Source organism: Nannobrachium achirus (genome assembly GCF_963921795.1).
Source record: "Nannobrachium achirus genome assembly, chromosome: 2".
NCBI classification, from domain to species: Eukaryota; Metazoa; Chordata; class Actinopteri; order Myctophiformes; family Myctophidae; genus Nannobrachium; species Nannobrachium achirus.
Window position 1 is genome coordinate 1,168,441 of NC_137811.1, and position 16,606 is coordinate 1,185,046.

At 43.0% G+C, this 16,606-nt stretch overlaps 1 protein-coding gene across 1 annotated transcript in view; it reads left to right on the forward strand.

Moving 5' to 3' along the window:
* gon4lb (gon-4 like b) overlaps nucleotides 1–16,606 on the forward strand; it is an 81,094-nt gene that overhangs the window by 16,815 nt on the left and 47,673 nt on the right. The window contains exons 6-16 of the mRNA XM_080753945.1: nucleotides 507–557; nucleotides 2,137–2,184; nucleotides 4,474–4,572; nucleotides 5,269–5,388; nucleotides 6,687–6,890; nucleotides 8,219–8,429; nucleotides 11,525–11,626; nucleotides 11,950–11,990; nucleotides 14,453–14,553; nucleotides 15,460–15,691; nucleotides 16,359–16,445. Coding sequence (XP_080610071.1) covers nucleotides 507–557; nucleotides 2,137–2,184; nucleotides 4,474–4,572; nucleotides 5,269–5,388; nucleotides 6,687–6,890; nucleotides 8,219–8,429; nucleotides 11,525–11,626; nucleotides 11,950–11,990; nucleotides 14,453–14,553; nucleotides 15,460–15,691; nucleotides 16,359–16,445 — 1,296 coding nt within the window. The remainder of the gene's footprint in view (nucleotides 1–506; nucleotides 558–2,136; nucleotides 2,185–4,473; nucleotides 4,573–5,268; nucleotides 5,389–6,686; nucleotides 6,891–8,218; nucleotides 8,430–11,524; nucleotides 11,627–11,949; nucleotides 11,991–14,452; nucleotides 14,554–15,459; nucleotides 15,692–16,358; nucleotides 16,446–16,606) is intronic.

Sequence of the window (16,606 nt, forward strand, 5' to 3'; positions counted from 1 at the left end):
AAGAGTTGAGGCATTACATTTGTGTGTATATATTTTTTGCACTACGTTGAGAAGTAGTTCCTAATGTTTGAATGACTGGACCATTGTAAGTTCTTTGAGTTTGCAATATGCTTAGAAAAGTACCTTAAAATTGCAATCCATTACAGAAACGTTAGTACTACTTTGTTGTTGTTGTGTTGTGTTCTGTCTCAACACTTTATGTATTTATATATTTTTTCAACTTAATTGCTCTGTATGGTTTTATTGTGATTTCTGCCTCTAATATTTGACAATTTGTCCAATGTTAAAAAGTCCTTAAAGTGTCACTTTAGAAATGTGCATAACGCTCTACACTTAAACTTTTATTTTGGTTTGTTTAATGTTGCGTGAGAAAACAACGTTAGTTGGTCAAGTTAATCATTTCGGGACCCCCCCAAAATAATTTTGGGGGGGTTGAGAACCACTGTACTAGGGGGCAAAATAATCTGTGCTCATGAATGGACTTAATGACAGTCTCTTACTTACAGGAGCCCAAGATGACCCGTTCCAGACTCAAGAAAGTAGTGGAGCAAGGAGAGGTTTGTCTCTCTTAAAATTATTTTAATTGTAAATGTTCTATATATTGTTAATAATAAAGACATCACATGTTATGTAAAAGTGGTTCACTAAGGTGAATGTTGTGTTCAGATAGTGTCCAGGCATTATTCAGTCTCATTTCTCATTAAAACATGTCTCTGGTACAGCATGCACATTGAAGACAGAGTTCTATCCTGCCCAAAATGCTGATTCCTGCCTCTGACATTTTGTCTTAAAGGAGCTATAGTCAACCTTTTCTTGAAAAACGGACGCTAAAATAAAAATAATGTTTCGAGAATATGTTTTGAAAATAATTAAGCTTCATATGTGTGTGGGGGGGGGGGGGACTGCCCCATAGGTCGAACTCCCGTTGGGTCGAACAGCGTCGGCAGGTTAGATAATCACCCGCGAGCGTCGGCAGCAGGGCAATAATTTTGTGGAGGCCATGAAGGCCATGGCCACCGTTTCCCCTCAGTTTGGCCTTGTGCCCCTCAAAAAATGGCATGACCTGCTGAGGCCACAGTGGCCTTAATGACCCAGCTAGACAGTAGACAGCGGTGTCTCTTTCTTGTCATGTAGACACCAGTGTCTGTTGTTGAGCTTCTGAAATCTTAACTCCCCATCTTTAAACCAATCCAGTGACTTTGATTGGTGCAAGGCTGAGCATGGATCAGATTGTAAAAAACAAAATGTATCTATTTCACTGCAGATTAGGTTATCAATCCTAACCCTTAAATTCAACACATTCTTTCAATGGGAAATCTTGTTTTATTTGATGGCCTTCCTGCCCTGGCCTTTGTGTCCTTAAAAATAGACAACACCAAACCAAAGGCCAAGTGGCCTTGCCCCTACAATGATGAAATTCCAGGCCTGGTCGGCAGGTTAGATAATCACCCGCGTCACGCTTACTGAGTTTAGGGTTAGGGTTAGAGTTGGGCATAGTTTTACTGAGGTTAGGATTAGGGTTTGGGTTAGAGTTTGGTGGTCGATCCAAAGGGTGTTCGGCCTAATGACATGTTACCAAAATAAGGATAAAATAATCATTTTGTCCGTTGTCAGGCTGACTTTGTTTACATCCCTCTTCTATTCTTTTATATGGATTCCATATCCGTTTTTCAAGAAAAAGTTGACCGTAGCTCCTTTAATTCCCATCCCACACATCAGTGGCGAGGACATAACATTGTACTTTAAAATGGAGTTTTTAGCCCAATGAATGTTTTTCGTGCAAAACAAAACTTGCAATGGATTCAGAATAATTAAAAACACCTAGTTTGACCCCTCACATCCCACTTAAAGCATATTTTTTGGGAGTCATTTTTCAGACCCAGAATTACCCTAGCTGTCAAAGATTCTCCTAGGGATGTTGAATTTCAATCTTTGTTAGATATGTTACTAGACACCTTTACCAACACATTGGTGAAGAAATTGTTTGGTAAGGAATTTATTCCCAGGTGTTATTAATATCCCCTGACTATAAGCATACATGAGGCTAAAGCAAATCATCTGTTGCACACCTGACCTGGAAGTGAAATGTGCCACTGACATTGATGTGACCTCTCTCTGCCTCCTGTGTGCATGCAGTCTCTCCACAAGCTAAGCCTGTCACCCATCAGAGGAGCCGTCACCAAGGTTTGTCTTCTCATCCTCCGCACAGTTAACTGTCATACACCAGTAAGACTCCCTAATCGGGAGATAAGCGACCGTTAGGTTGCAGCGTGATTTTAGGGCAAAATGTGTAGGAGCAGTGTCCAAAAATGTGTTTGAAAAAGTCGGCCTGATGGTGGCGTTATATGGGACAGATCCATGTTGATGACATGAGTGTAGACATACTGTGTACCAATTTGCGTGATTTTAGGGCAAAAATTGTAGGAGCAGTGTCCATAAATGTGTTTTGCAAGAATCGGCCACATGGTGGCGCTAGAAGAGGGTCATGTGAGAATTGATGGGTGGAGGTTGTGGTTTGGCAGGCAAGGAGTGTGTGTGCAAAACTTTGCATGGATCGGGGCAACGGTTGCGGATATATGAGCAGGGCAAAAGTGTGACGTGTGACGTGTGACTGACTGACTGACTGACGGACAGCCGGTGGAGGTTTTGATAGTAAATGCGACCTGACGGTCGCAACCAGCAGTGTTGGGGAAATTAAAGCCATACTGTGTAAGTTGCCCAACTAGTGGTCATTAGCCCTATAGCAAACCGCGGTCGCGTCCGCGTCTTTCGTCCGTTTTTCGTACCTTCAGACCCCCGCGTCTGCCTCCACCTCGCTGAGATCTATCTTTTAAGGGGTCCCTTGTTCCTGTGCGTTCAGTAATTCCAGAGATACGGACTCCTTCACCCTGCCTGGTAGGCGAAATTACCTAGAGAAGGGATGGTACAAACGGGCGACAACAAATATGGCTGCCATAGCGACCCCACTTCAAGATGCGCTGTGATTGGCCGGCAGTTGTATAACCCTCGCTGTGATTGGCCGGTAGTGTGATGACGCAATTTTGGCGCGAGATCCGGTCCACGGCAAGGATCTCAGTTTACATATAGAGAAGGCTTTACAGGCTGAAATTCACGGCGCGGATCTTCTAAAACTTTTGTGATTTAATAGTTAGGAGAATTTTAAGATTTGTTTTATAAAAAAAGTTACATAGTACAACTTTAAATTTACATGTAACTGAGTTACATTCATATTTCAGTAACTCGTCAAGTAACTGAGATACTTTTTGGGTAATTTTTGGCTCAAGTTACAAGAAGTTACTACAAGCAAAGTTATAATTTTACATTTTAGTTTTGTCCTTGACAATCACATGTCCTCAACAGATCTTAATTGTCTTATTTATTTAACTTTATTTTAGGAACACAGATGTTTACTAAAGAAAATGTCAACCTTTTTGAAATAAAACGTAACACTCAGTTGAGAGGCATATTTCTGCTGGCATGTGACTTTTTTTGTAGGATATTATATTTTGTTTCATGTACACCAAATGTACGTTCAATTTAACGCTGAAAGAAAAGTAACTCAAGTTACTCAAGTTACTTTTTCTATGTAACTTTATAAGTTACATTTCTCCAGGGGTATAACTTTAACTTGATCTCAGCGTAACTACAAGTTACGCTTTCAAAGTAACTTCCCCAACTGTCTTCTCATCCTCCGCACTGTTAATTGTCATACACCAGGGGTCTTCAACAGGGGGTCCGGGACCCCTAGGGGGTCCTCAGAGTTACAACAGGGGGTCCTCCAAATCATTGAGTGATAGAACGTTTTTTTCTCCTTTTTATATTAACCACTTGAACCCTAGTGTCCATATTCTGAGAACTTCAGCTAAAAATAGCCAATCTACAAGCTTACAACGCCTTGCGCTGCGAGGTGTTGTGAGCTTGTAGATCGGCTATTTTCGGGAAAGAGCTTTGGTGTAGATATGACTAAATTCAGTGAAAGGTCAATTTTAGTAGGTCTTGACGGTTCAAGTGGTTAAATATCTGAAAACACACATTGACATGAATCCAAAATACACTGATGATTGTGCTGTCAAACGATGCAACTATATGGAATATATGAACAGGTTGTGGGGGTCCCTGCTTCATCTCTCGCTCAACTAAGGGGTCCTTGGCCTGAAAACGTTCAAGACCCCTGCCTTAAATATTTTATTTTTTCTAGAAATCCTTTACTCAATACCCATTTATGATATTATCAACATGCGACAGGCATTTCCCCTATTGAGTGAAAGATTAGCCATTTCTAGAAGAAATACAATATTTAAGGCGTTTTTAATTTTACATTGTAGTTATAGAGGACAATTATAATGTATTAAGGCATATGTGTTGTATTAGCCAGGGATCCTTTTAAAATATTGCTGAAATCTAAACGATGACGACTTGTTTTTAATGAGTTATTAAAATGTCTCCATGTGTGCGTCTGTGTCGCTCCCCCAGCCCCCACAGTTTGTTGACATCCCTCTAGAGGAAGAGGAGGATTCGTCAGATGAAGAGTACTGCCCAGACGAGGATGAGGATGACGAAACTGCAGAGGAGGTATCGGCTGTTATTCCTTACACAAATATATATCAATATTAAAATCATGGTGCCGTTGACGACGCTCACTGTCAATCTTACTGTAAATACAGTAAATATATTATGACTTACTATATGGCTCCGTGGTCCACTGTGCATCGGTAAATCCCACGACTTGTTTACAACGCACGTTGCGTGCACGCAAAGTTAACCTCCTCCATAGTAAATCCATTGAGAGGCCCATAAAGAGACTTCAATTACTCAAAAAGAGACATTTTGATCCAAAGGGTGGCCAGTACAATCTGCACTCGGCTGGGCGCAGCCATGTTTCTTTTCTGGGCCCACACTGTCATGTGACTAGTTGGCGTAAACGTTAAAGTCAAGTGATAATCCATTTGCGCAAAAAAAAAAAAAAAAAAAACGCCAGGCCCTTCAAAATAATTGCGGCAGCCTACGGAGGAAGCGGCACTGCACCAAGGCACCAAGCATCCCTTCAAAGTAAGAGGCAGTAGAAGTGTTAATGCTCTATACCAGGGGCTCTCAAACCTTTTTAGGTCGTGACCCCCAAAATAAACATATTTGTGACTTTGTGCCTGGACCAGTGAATGGGAAATGTACTTATCCAAAGGACAAGTGTCCTCAAAAAGTTAATGTCAAGCCCTGAGTTTTATATGTATGCTTGTGTGTGTACTAATGCTACCGAATGTGTGCGTGCAGTCGTTTCTCAGCGACGTGGACAGCTTGGGCTCGTCTCCCGTGGTGTCCAGAGGGAGGGTCCCCGGGACGTCCAGACAACAGCCTGGTGGTCCTCTGGAACTGGCCCACTCTGCCACAAAGGTACCGCGCACTGCTCACTCACAGTCACAACACCACATGCTGTTGATACTTCGTCAACGCGTTGTTTAGCCTGATTTCTACTTGGCTGTGTGGTGTGTCGAGCACCGCAAATGGCGCCGATCTACAGGTGCCATGGCATTGGTCCAAAGGTTCATTAGTCCGAAGGTTCATTAGTCCGAAGGTTTATTAGTCCGAATTTGTTAAGAATACTATGCCTAACTCTAACCCTAACCTCAGTAACCCTAACTAAATTCGGACTAATGAACCTTCGGACTTATGGGCAGTCCCCGATCTACAAGCTCACCATGGCGTTTCAGCTATTTTCGACACCCGCAAGCAACTAAGTACATGTAAATCCAGGCCCAGCATCAACCAATTATGATCTGAGGTCGATTTCTACAGATGCCTTCTAAATCTGCAGTTCTCAAGCGTTTCCGTGCCAAGGACACGGCTGTGAGCTTGTAGATCTGCTATTTTTGAGAGCCACTGTTCTAAATCTTAAGAGTTTTCTGGAAAAAAATGGATGTTGCTATTCACGGTTTTAAATGAGCCTAAGTAAGTAGCGTTCAGAATCAGACTTGAACCGCCTTTACCATTATTTTATGCTTGAGCTATTGAAAAAATAGCAGCTCTACAAGCCTGCAGTGTGGCACTCAGCTTGTAGATCTGCTACTTTTTTTTAAACATCTTGAAAATGTATGTACCCATTTAGAATTATTATTGTGTATCATTATTTTATGCTTTAACTATTGACAAATAGCAGATATACAAGCTCGAAGCGTGGCACCGAGTGCCGTGCTGCAAGCTTGTATATCTGCCATTTTTGAAAAATCGTGAAAATTAGAATTTTTACCCGATTCTATAAGTGTCTTTTGAATCCTCCTAAGGTTTTTTGAAAAACCCTATGTTTCTATGTCAGCAATCTGGCTAGCCATCGTCAAAGAAAAGGTCCTTTTCACTTAACTGGAGCTCAGTTAGTCTGTTCTTGAGAGACCTTTTCATGTGAAGGACCCCCAAAATGATATGTATTTGGCCACGGACCCCCATCTCAAAATATTTAGTTCCAGGGACCACCCAAAAGCAAAATTTGAGTTACAAACGTTCGCTTTGAAAATACATATATATTCAAAGATTTGCACACATTTTCGTGATTTTTTCAAAAATAGCAAATCTACAAGCAAATCTACCGAGTGCCGCGCTGTGAGCTTGTATATCTGCCATTTTTCCCTGGTTAAAGCATTCAATAATTCTAGGCCTGAATGGGTTAACAGTGTGTGACGTCTGGCCTTTCTCGCCAGAGACCCAAGTGTTCCAGACACCTGAGGGTGGATGCAGTCCCCATGGGGCCTCCACCACCTCCACCCTTCTCATCCAGCACTCCTCCTTCATCCCCGCACCACCACCACCTCCTCCTCCCAGCTCCCACGGACTCCTCCTTCCTGGAGAGACTCCATGCCGTGGAGGAGGAGCTTAACCTCAGCCACGACTCTCCCTCCTACCAGGTACACACTAGGGCTTTCACCAAATAATCCTATATTCGACCCCCAAGCTCACAGGTTTGCTATTTTCAATATTTTCACCAAAGGCCCCTTTAAGCCCCTTTTCGACTGCAGCTTTAGCACCACACAACTAGGGGTGTAACGATACATTTTAACAGCGATTCGATACATATCACGATACATGGTTGACAATACGATACATGGACGATATTGGTTCATTCATGAACCAATGATTTAAAATGATTTAAAATCGATATAGTAACTATTTAGCAAAGAAATTACATCTGTGTGAAAGGTGTGGATAGTGCAGGTTTTTAAGGGAAACATGTATTAGTATGGATATAAATAAGTAAACACAGTGATTATCTGCCAAATACATGGACATTGTATATTGACAAACCTGCACCTTGACATGAACCCAGAGATTACACACATTTATCGATAGACCAGTGTAGCTATGGAAAGGAAAAAGTAATTAAACCTCTCCTTTTAATTCTTTCTTCTTAAAAATGCTAAATACAATGCACAAGTAGGTAGTATCGATACAATCGATTCTTTGCACTGCCGATTCGATACGACACTATAATAGATTATAATAGTGGTTATAACACAATAGAATCTATTATCATGTATTACAACTATATCCTGGTGGTCTAAATGAAAAGTCAGTGAGTGATCAGTCATTATGATGTGTTTGGCCCTGTGTGGCCTAGCTCAGACCTACTCTAGATTAGATACTTTTTAATACCATGTTTAGTACCACTTTCACACCACTCTACCCAGGTCCTCTACCCAGGTCCTTGTAGTGGAAAACCAGGCACAAGTGGGCGGTGTGGTGTGGAGTGGTAGGCCAGTGGAAAAGGGGCTTTAGAAATGTCAGCCCCTGCCTCTCTTTTTTTTTTTTTATATATATTTTTATCCCACATTTTTGCAACCCATTTTTCTCACCCGGTGCCAACTACCTAACCTGTAGTCCTGGTTCCCTCGCTCTCCCCCTGCCGCGCCAGGGAGGTTGGGGAGCACCCGGCTGGCTAGGGGGAGGTAGTATAGAAACCAGGACTATTGCATGTTTTTGTTTGAGAGCATCTACCCAAGGAGACACGGGGAGAACATGCAAACTCCACACAGAAAGGCCCTATGGCCAACCCCACCTAGGGTGTGGGCGCTGATGACGCGGGTGGAGGAACACGCCCCCAGCATCCCCCGGCGGGAATCGAACCCAGGACCTTCTAGCTGTGAGGCGAAGTGCTAACCACTGCGCCACCGTGCCCCCTACAGCCCCTGCCTCTCTAACATTCTCTTCACGTCCTTGTTGTGCCATGTGTCCCCAGGGTCTGAACGAGGTGGGCGGTGCCAGCGGCCTGGTGGCCCTGAGGACGCGCTCCAAGCGTCCGCTGCGGGACGTCCCGCTGGGCCAGCTGGAAGCAGAGCTGCGGGCTCCTGACATCACACCTGACATGTACGAGCAGCACCCTGCCATCCTGGAGGAGGACATCCACTGGACACACTGGCTGCAGGGACTCATGGCCTCCGACAATGAAGGTCAGCAGAACAACAGAACAAGTATAGAGCATCTCAGCGGAAGTGGTTTACTGGTGCCACTTAAAAATCGTCATTCATTTTCCCCATAGACCAGGGGTCTTCAACAGGGGGTCCGGGACCCCCAGGGGGTCCCCAGAGTTATTACAGGGGGTCCTCCAAATCTTCCAATCCTTTTTATATTAACAACTTGAACCCTAGTGTCCATATTCTGAGAACTGTAGCCAAACATAGCAGATCTACAAGCTCACAACGCCTCGCAGCGCGAGGCATTGTGAGCTTGTAGATCGGCTATTTTCGGTAAAGAGGTTTGGTATAGAGGGGAAAAAGATCAGACTAAGTACAGAGTAAAAGGTCAAGTGTATTAGGTAATGACAGCTCAAGAGGTTAATATCTGAAAACACAAATTGACATGAATCCAAAATACACTGATGATTGTGCTGTCAAACAATGAAACTATATGGAGTCTATGAACAGGTTGTGGGGGTCCCTGCTTCGTCTCTCACTCAACTAAGGGGTCCTTGGCCTGAAAACGTTGAAGACCCCTGCCATAGACTTTTACACAAATATTTATAACAATTACCGGTATGTTAAGCCTAGAACCAAGCCATCCAGGATGGCAGTGAATAATGACCATACAACCTTTGATCCTATGAAAAGAACATTATGAAAATCGCTAAACAAAGGGTAGTTATTAAATGTAGTATATCAAATAATTTAATATTAAAATATGTTTTCACATAGGATCAAAGGTTGTAGATAGATAGATAGATAGATAGATAGATAGATAGATAGATAGAACTTTATTAAGGTGTCTCTCCTCAGACTGTACAATTTAAAAGCAGACAACATTTCATTTAGCAGTTTGAGGACCACTCACTTGGAGTTGTGAGACACCATTAAATAGACAAGAATTAAAACGTACAATAAAGTACATACATATAAAAATAAACAGTTACACATTTAAAAACAAAAAAAAGAGAGAATCAGACAGTACAAAACAAAAATAAAAAATACAAATACATAAAGTAAACAAAATAAGTGGTTGAGGCAGCTTATGAACCTATACTTAGAAAAGCTAATCTTCTTTTTAAGATGAGATGGCAGGCTTTGGTAACCTGACTTGCGTCAGATGGTGGCAGTAGTGCGTAGGCTACCGCCCTACTTTACCATCTGAGATCTCTCGGGGGGGAGTTGATAACGCTCGTAAAGCCCCGGGCCGGACCAATCAGCGGCAGCTACAGGCGGGCTCTGAGCGGCTCTGAGCCAATAGAGTCTGATTGCAGACCACGTGGATGCAGACAGGCCAATATGAGTGGTTGGAGTTCGCACTCCCAGACTGTGATAGAGAGACGGCCACATCCAATCACCTGCTAAAGAATTTGAAAAAATGGCCCGCCCCTTACATCGAGTCTGCCCGAGAGATCCCAGATGATGGTAAAGCAGAGCGGTATGCAGCCAGGCATACGCACTGCTGCCATTATCTGGCGCAGTCAGGTTAAGACTTTGGCACATTCATTTGCGCCGTATTTACCAGCTAAAATTACATTCAATTTATTATAATCATCAAGACCATTAAAAAGTTCTACCGTTTGAGATAATGAAAGGAATAGTTCAGACCGGATATCCTTGTTGCGACCGTTAGGGAGCAGTTTACTACCAAAACCTCCACCGGCCGTCCGTCCGTCCGTCACACGTCACACATCACACCTTTGTTTGTGTACAGTGTGATGTCATGTATCTTCAGTATGACATCACACCACATGTAATGTGTACACAAACCTTTGTGTACGTTGCTGTGGCAACAGTCTGTTGTTGCTGGTCTGTTAGTGTACGTTAGCAACCACCTTAGCAACCATGGTTTTACCCTAGCAACCAACTGTTTACCCTAGCAACCAACTGTTTACCATAGCAACCATGTTTGTTTACCCTAGCAACCAACTGGGCATAAAAGGGATTCTGTTAGGGATCTCCATATATGGGCATAAAAGGGATTCTGTTAGGGATCTCCATATATGGGCATAAAAGGGATTCTGTTAGGGATCTCCATATATGGGCATGAAAGGGATTCTGTTAGGGATCTCCATATATGGGCATAAAAGGGATTCTGTTAGCTGTTAGTGATCTCCATATATGGGCATAAAAGGGATGCTGTTAGGGATCTCCATATATGGGCATAAAAGGGATTCTGTTAGGGATCTCCATATATGGGCATGAAAGGGATTATGTTAGGGATCTCCATATATGGGCATAAAAGGGATTGTATCCCAGATGATGCCCTGTTAGGAGATCCACACTAACAGAATCCATATATGGTCCTACCGACAGCTGCTATAAGCCAACCCTGGCGATAAGGTCTGAGTCGAAGAAATGCTTCTTTCCTGGCAAGAATTGCCCCTTTATACTGTAGGGCTCGTTTGTGTATTGTATGACATCACGCCACATCATCGGCTGAGGACTGTGTGATGTCATCATATCTCCATATATGGAGACATAAGTTGCTCATGCCCAAATATGGGCTGGTGAGGTCAGACTTAGTGTGATGCGTAGGTTATCTCCATATATGGAGATTCAACTTCAATGAGTAACCATGGCAAACTGTCAACTGCCCGTATGTCTTGATAATTGGTAAAACAAACTTTTGGCCTATTTGTGGAGATAAGCGACCAACGGTCGCTTATCTCCCGATTAGGGAGTCTTACTGGTATAGATCACAGTGTTCTATGGTCATGATTCACTGCCATCCTGGATGGCTTGGTTCTAGGCTTAATATAATTGTTATAAATATTTTTGTAAAAGTCTATGGGGAAAATGAATGACGATTTTTAAGTGGCACCAGTAAACCACTTCCGCTACGATGCTCTATTCATTGTTGAATAGAGCACCCAAAAAAAAAAGAATTCAAATATAGTCGCTCAAAGCTTGTCGCTCTGCATTTTCGCGACGCGTTTTGAGCTTGCAGATCTGCTATTTATCGGCAAATGTTCCATGCCAGGAAGAAGGATGTCGGGAAGATCTTCGTCCCATCCCTACACTCAAACATGTCATGTTGAGTTTCTTTGCTGCTTTGTTGACTGTTGTCCGTCTTGTCTTTCCAGAGGAAGGTGATGATGACGATGACCCAGAGTACGTCTTTCTGGAAGATGTGGACGTGCCGGACAAGGAGGACTACAGGACGGACCGCGCCGTCCGGATCACAAGTATGGACCAGTGATGATTTATCATTTAGCTTAGTAATAGTCTTTTGAATTAAATTAAGCCATTAACACATTAACACATCATTAACACATCACTCTAGATTGTAACCACTGTAATCGTTATTTTATTCTTTAACTATTAAAAAATAGATCTACAAGCTTGCAGCGCGGTACTCGGTGCCACACTGCAAGCTGTAGATCTGGTATTTTTTTATCATAACTTTAGTCGACGAACTGTTCACAGGGTCCCAGCCTGGTTGCTCGTTGCTATGAGTATCAGTGCTATTATTTATCTTAACAACGTCCATGATTCTGGTATTTTTCAGAAAAGGAAGTGAATCAACTGCTGGAAGAACTCTTTGACACGGTGAGTTGCATTGTGGGGTTGGATCGTGTCCTTCATGACAGCGATTTTCAACCTTTTATTTATTTCCAACAGCCCCAGTGGTAAAGGAGTTTACCAAACAGACGTGTTTCGGCACGCAGGCAAGCCTTTTCCCTTAAAAACCCTGTTAGACCGGGTGCACATTATTGCGTATCATTTTATGCTTTAGCTATTGAAAAATAGCAGATATACAAGCTCACAGCGCAGCACCGAGTGCCGCGCTGCAAGGTTGTAGATCTGCTATTTTTGAAAAATCTTGAAAATGTGTGCAATTCTTTGAATATTTTGACCTGATTCTTTAAGTGTCTTCTGAATCCTTCTTTTTGAGAAAAAAAAAAAAGATATGTTTCTATGTCAGTGGTGCTCAAACTTTTTCATGTGAAGGACACCAAAAATGATATGTATTTGGCCGTGGACCCCCATCTCAAAATATTGCATCAGGGACCCCCCAGGAGCAAATATTTGAGTTACAAATGTTCACTTTAAAAAACTATATATATTCAAAGATTTGCACAAATCTTCATGATATTTCAAAAATAGCAGATCTACAAGCGTGCATATCTTATAGGGTTTGTGGCAAGATCTACAACCAGGCTCTTTGCAGACCTAGGAATTAGAGGCCAAAGCCAGCGGTCAGCCATCAAAGCTGCATCGGAGGCAGCCGAAAGAAGCAGCCAGTGGCTTTTTATGAGGAGGAAGGACCCCTGCTGGGCCCCAAAGTAACCAAGCTAGATAGCGTTCGTATAGGTATATACGATTTGTTCTTTGTTCTGGATTGATATCTCTATGCAGTTGATGTATTGATGTTGATTAAGTCTCATGAGGAGGTGGCATAACGCTATTCTCATGCATGCTTAATCACTTTGATTGTTGTATTGCTTATTGGTTATTGTATTGCTTTGCTTGTTGTGGGTCGCTTTGGATTTGGAGCTTCCAGTTTGGGTATTGATGTTGATTAAGTCCCATGGGGAGATGGCATAACGCTATCCTCATGCTTAATCACTTTGATGGTTGTATTGCGTATTGTATTGCTTTGCTTGTTGTGGGTCGCTTGGATTGGGAGCTTCCAGTTTGGGCATTGAGCTTCTGCTAAATGCCTAAACTGGAGCCAGGAGGTATGCGGTCAGCCTATAGGCTTGACTCAGGGAAAAGGACGCCCCTGCCTTGCACACAGTCCCATGAGAAGTCTGCCATCCATAAGATGAACGATACTCTCATGATTAATTGGAAATGACGCAAGTTCGGGTCTCATGACCCTGAGCTGGCCGCCTCCGGAGAGGGTGTATAGTGTATAATGGCCGAAACACCCTAAGACCTGGAGGAACACTACTGATGATGCGTCCTAGATTAAAAACTAACCCCAGCCCCCCCCCCCCCCCCCCCCCCCCCCCTTGCAGATGACACACACACACACACACACACACACACACACACACACACACACACACACACACACACACACACACACACACTCTCACACGCATGTGCCTGCACAAAGGAAATTAACATCTTATCCTGTGTTTTGTAAAACTATTTTTTAATAGTTAAAGCATTCAATAATTCTAGGCCTAAATGGGTTTACATCAGTTAAAATCATGGTAAACCACGGCTTCGCGTGTGCTTTTCTAAGGCGGCTACCAAATATGGCAACATGAATATCATAGACATGTCCCAATTATAACTGTTTTTAAGAACAATTTCACTGCACGAATAAGCAAGAAAAGTAGGCAAATGGAAGCACAAACCATTAAGTTGCTTTGCAAATGAATGGAAGGCACCAAGCGGAACATGAGGCGGACTTTGAGTTATCTGCTTGTTGGCGATTTGCAAAACCTTGGACTCATAAAAGGAATTCATCACGATTCCTCTTACCTCGTCATATGAAAACGTGACAGAATTTTAAAACCCATTTAGCCCTGGGATTATTGAATGATTTAACTATTGAAAAATAGCAGATCTGCTATTTTTGAAAAAGGCTTCAAAATGTGTGCAAATCTTTGAATATATGTATTTTTAAAGCAAACTTTTATAACTCACATTTTGCTTTGCGTGGTCCCTGGAACTAAATATTTTGAGATGGGAGGTCATTTTGGGGGTCCTTCACATGAAAAAGTTTGAGAACCACTGACATAGTAGTCTCTCAAGAACAGACTAACTGAGCTCCATTTAAGTGAAAAGGACCTTTTCTTTGACGACAGCTAGCCAGATTGCCGACATAGAAACATACGTTTTTCAAAAAAAACGTAGAAGGATTCAAAAGACAAGATTTTTCAAAAATAGCAGATCTACAAACTCAAGTGCTGCGCTGCGAGCTTGTAGATCTGCTATTTTTCAATAGTTAAAGCATAAAATAACAATGCAATAATGCGTACGCGGTCTAATTGGCTTAATACATCCATGCTAGCCCGTAGTGTAACGCAGATGTGTCTGTGTGTGTCCTTCAGTTCCAGGATGAGGAGGTGGTTGTTGATGAGGTGGATGGAGAGGAGGAGGAGCTGTCACTGCAACATGCTGTACCCAAATACAATGTCCCCCAAGCCCTGCGGTACTGAACACACGCACGCACGCACGCGCGCGCACGCACACACACACACACACACACAAATACAATGTCCCCCAAGCCCTGCGGTACTGAACACACGCACGCACACACACGCACGCTCACGCACGCACACACACACGCCCACACACGCACGCACACACAGTCCTCCCTTTGGGACAGAGCAGCAGAGTGGTGCTGTGTCTGTTTGGGTAGGGAGGCAGAGAAATGTCCTCCACTGATGTCTTCTACACACAGTGACATGAAGAAGACACTCAGTACAGAGGAGACAAACACTGTACATTACTCCACTACAATTATTAGAACATTTACGTTGCTAGTTACTAGGGCATTAACGACTTGTGATTTTTGCAGGTCGACTCGACTCAGTAAAAAGTTTAGTTGAAGTCGACTTTATCGTTTGATGAAGTCATCACATCACACGCGACCCCCCAATTATTTTGGGGGGTCCCCAGAGATGATTAACTTAATGTGAAATATTGTTTCCTCACTCAACTGTAAACAAACCAACATAACGTTTAAGTGCATAAAGGGTATCTGCACATTTATAAAGTGCCAATTTAAGGACTTTTTAAGACCTCTAAAATGGAAAAATTCAACATTGGCCAAATTGTCAAATATATAGAGGCAGAAATTGTGAAAATAGCCGATCTGCATGCTCACAACGCCTCGCAACGCGAGGCGTTGTGAGCATGTAGATCTGCTATTTTCACAATAGAACCGTGTTATACAAAATGTAATTCCTCAACTCTTAGTGCTTGTCAGGATGGGGGGGGGGGTCTCCAGTTAATTTTTATTTTGGGAGTCGCGGCCTGAAAAGGTTGAGAATCACCGACCTAATTAAACAATTTGTGTACTTTTTTCCCCCACCCCTTGCTTCCTCTCCCCCAGCTTCGAGGCGCCGCTAGCCAGCATGCTAACGGAGCGGCGGCGCGTGGTCCGGGAGCAGTACGAGGCAGCGCAGCAGAAACGAGCCCTGCACGACACCCCGGGACACGCCCCCACGCCGCCCACCCCCCTCACCGCCACGCCCACGGCCACGCTCACTGTGAATCTCCTCCCTGTCACCACCCTCGTCCTCGACCACGCCCAGAAACTACAGCTACAGCAGCAAGTCCAGCAGGTATAGGTCCTAGGGATGATAAGCCATATTATCGTTTATCGTGATGAAAAAACACTCGCGATAATCGCATTTAATTTATTGTGATATCGTCCTCCTTCATGCACTGGGATCAATTCACCTTTTATTTGCAGAGCTGCATATCCAGTACCATTTAAACCCTCTATAATTGATAAAATGTACTTATAATATATGTAATTGATAGTCTTTTTTTCACTCTCTATCAAATGTCTTTGTCAAAAAATAACCGATCTACAATCTCGTGTCGCGGCGCGTTGTGAGCTTGTAGATCTGCTATTTTTTGGCAAATGTTCCGCCCCAGGACAGTGGATTTTGATCATCGCGATAATATTGTAAATCGCGATATCTTCTGTCACAATATATTAATAATATACATACTTGATACAGTCTTTTTTTCACTCTCTATCAAATGTCTTTGCCAAAGAAATAGCCGAACTACAAGCTCACAACGCGTCGTGTTGCAACGCATTGTGAGCCTGTAGAACTGCTATTTTATGGCAAATGTTCCGCCCCAGGTAAATCGCAATTTCTTTTGCCCCAATGATCGTGATATGACATTTTCATATGGCGTCCTGTAATGAGTGAAACCTCTCAGGTAGGGACAGACGGACATACAGTATGTGTGTAATAATGTTGTTTATGTGTGCAGCATGTCCAGCTGCTGACCCAGGTCCATCTGTTGAGCCAGCATGTGGAGAGTCTGCACCACGAGGCCAGTGTCACCAAAGACTACCTGGTACGTTACCACCTTAACACATTTACTGCCACAGCCCGAGTTGTCCGAGTTATTCCCGAAGTCCCATATGCCGTTGCCCGAGTTGGCAGCCATTTTCAAAAGAAAAGAAAAAAAAAAACATTTTTGTGGACCTCCTTCTAACTACTAGGCATGATCGCGAT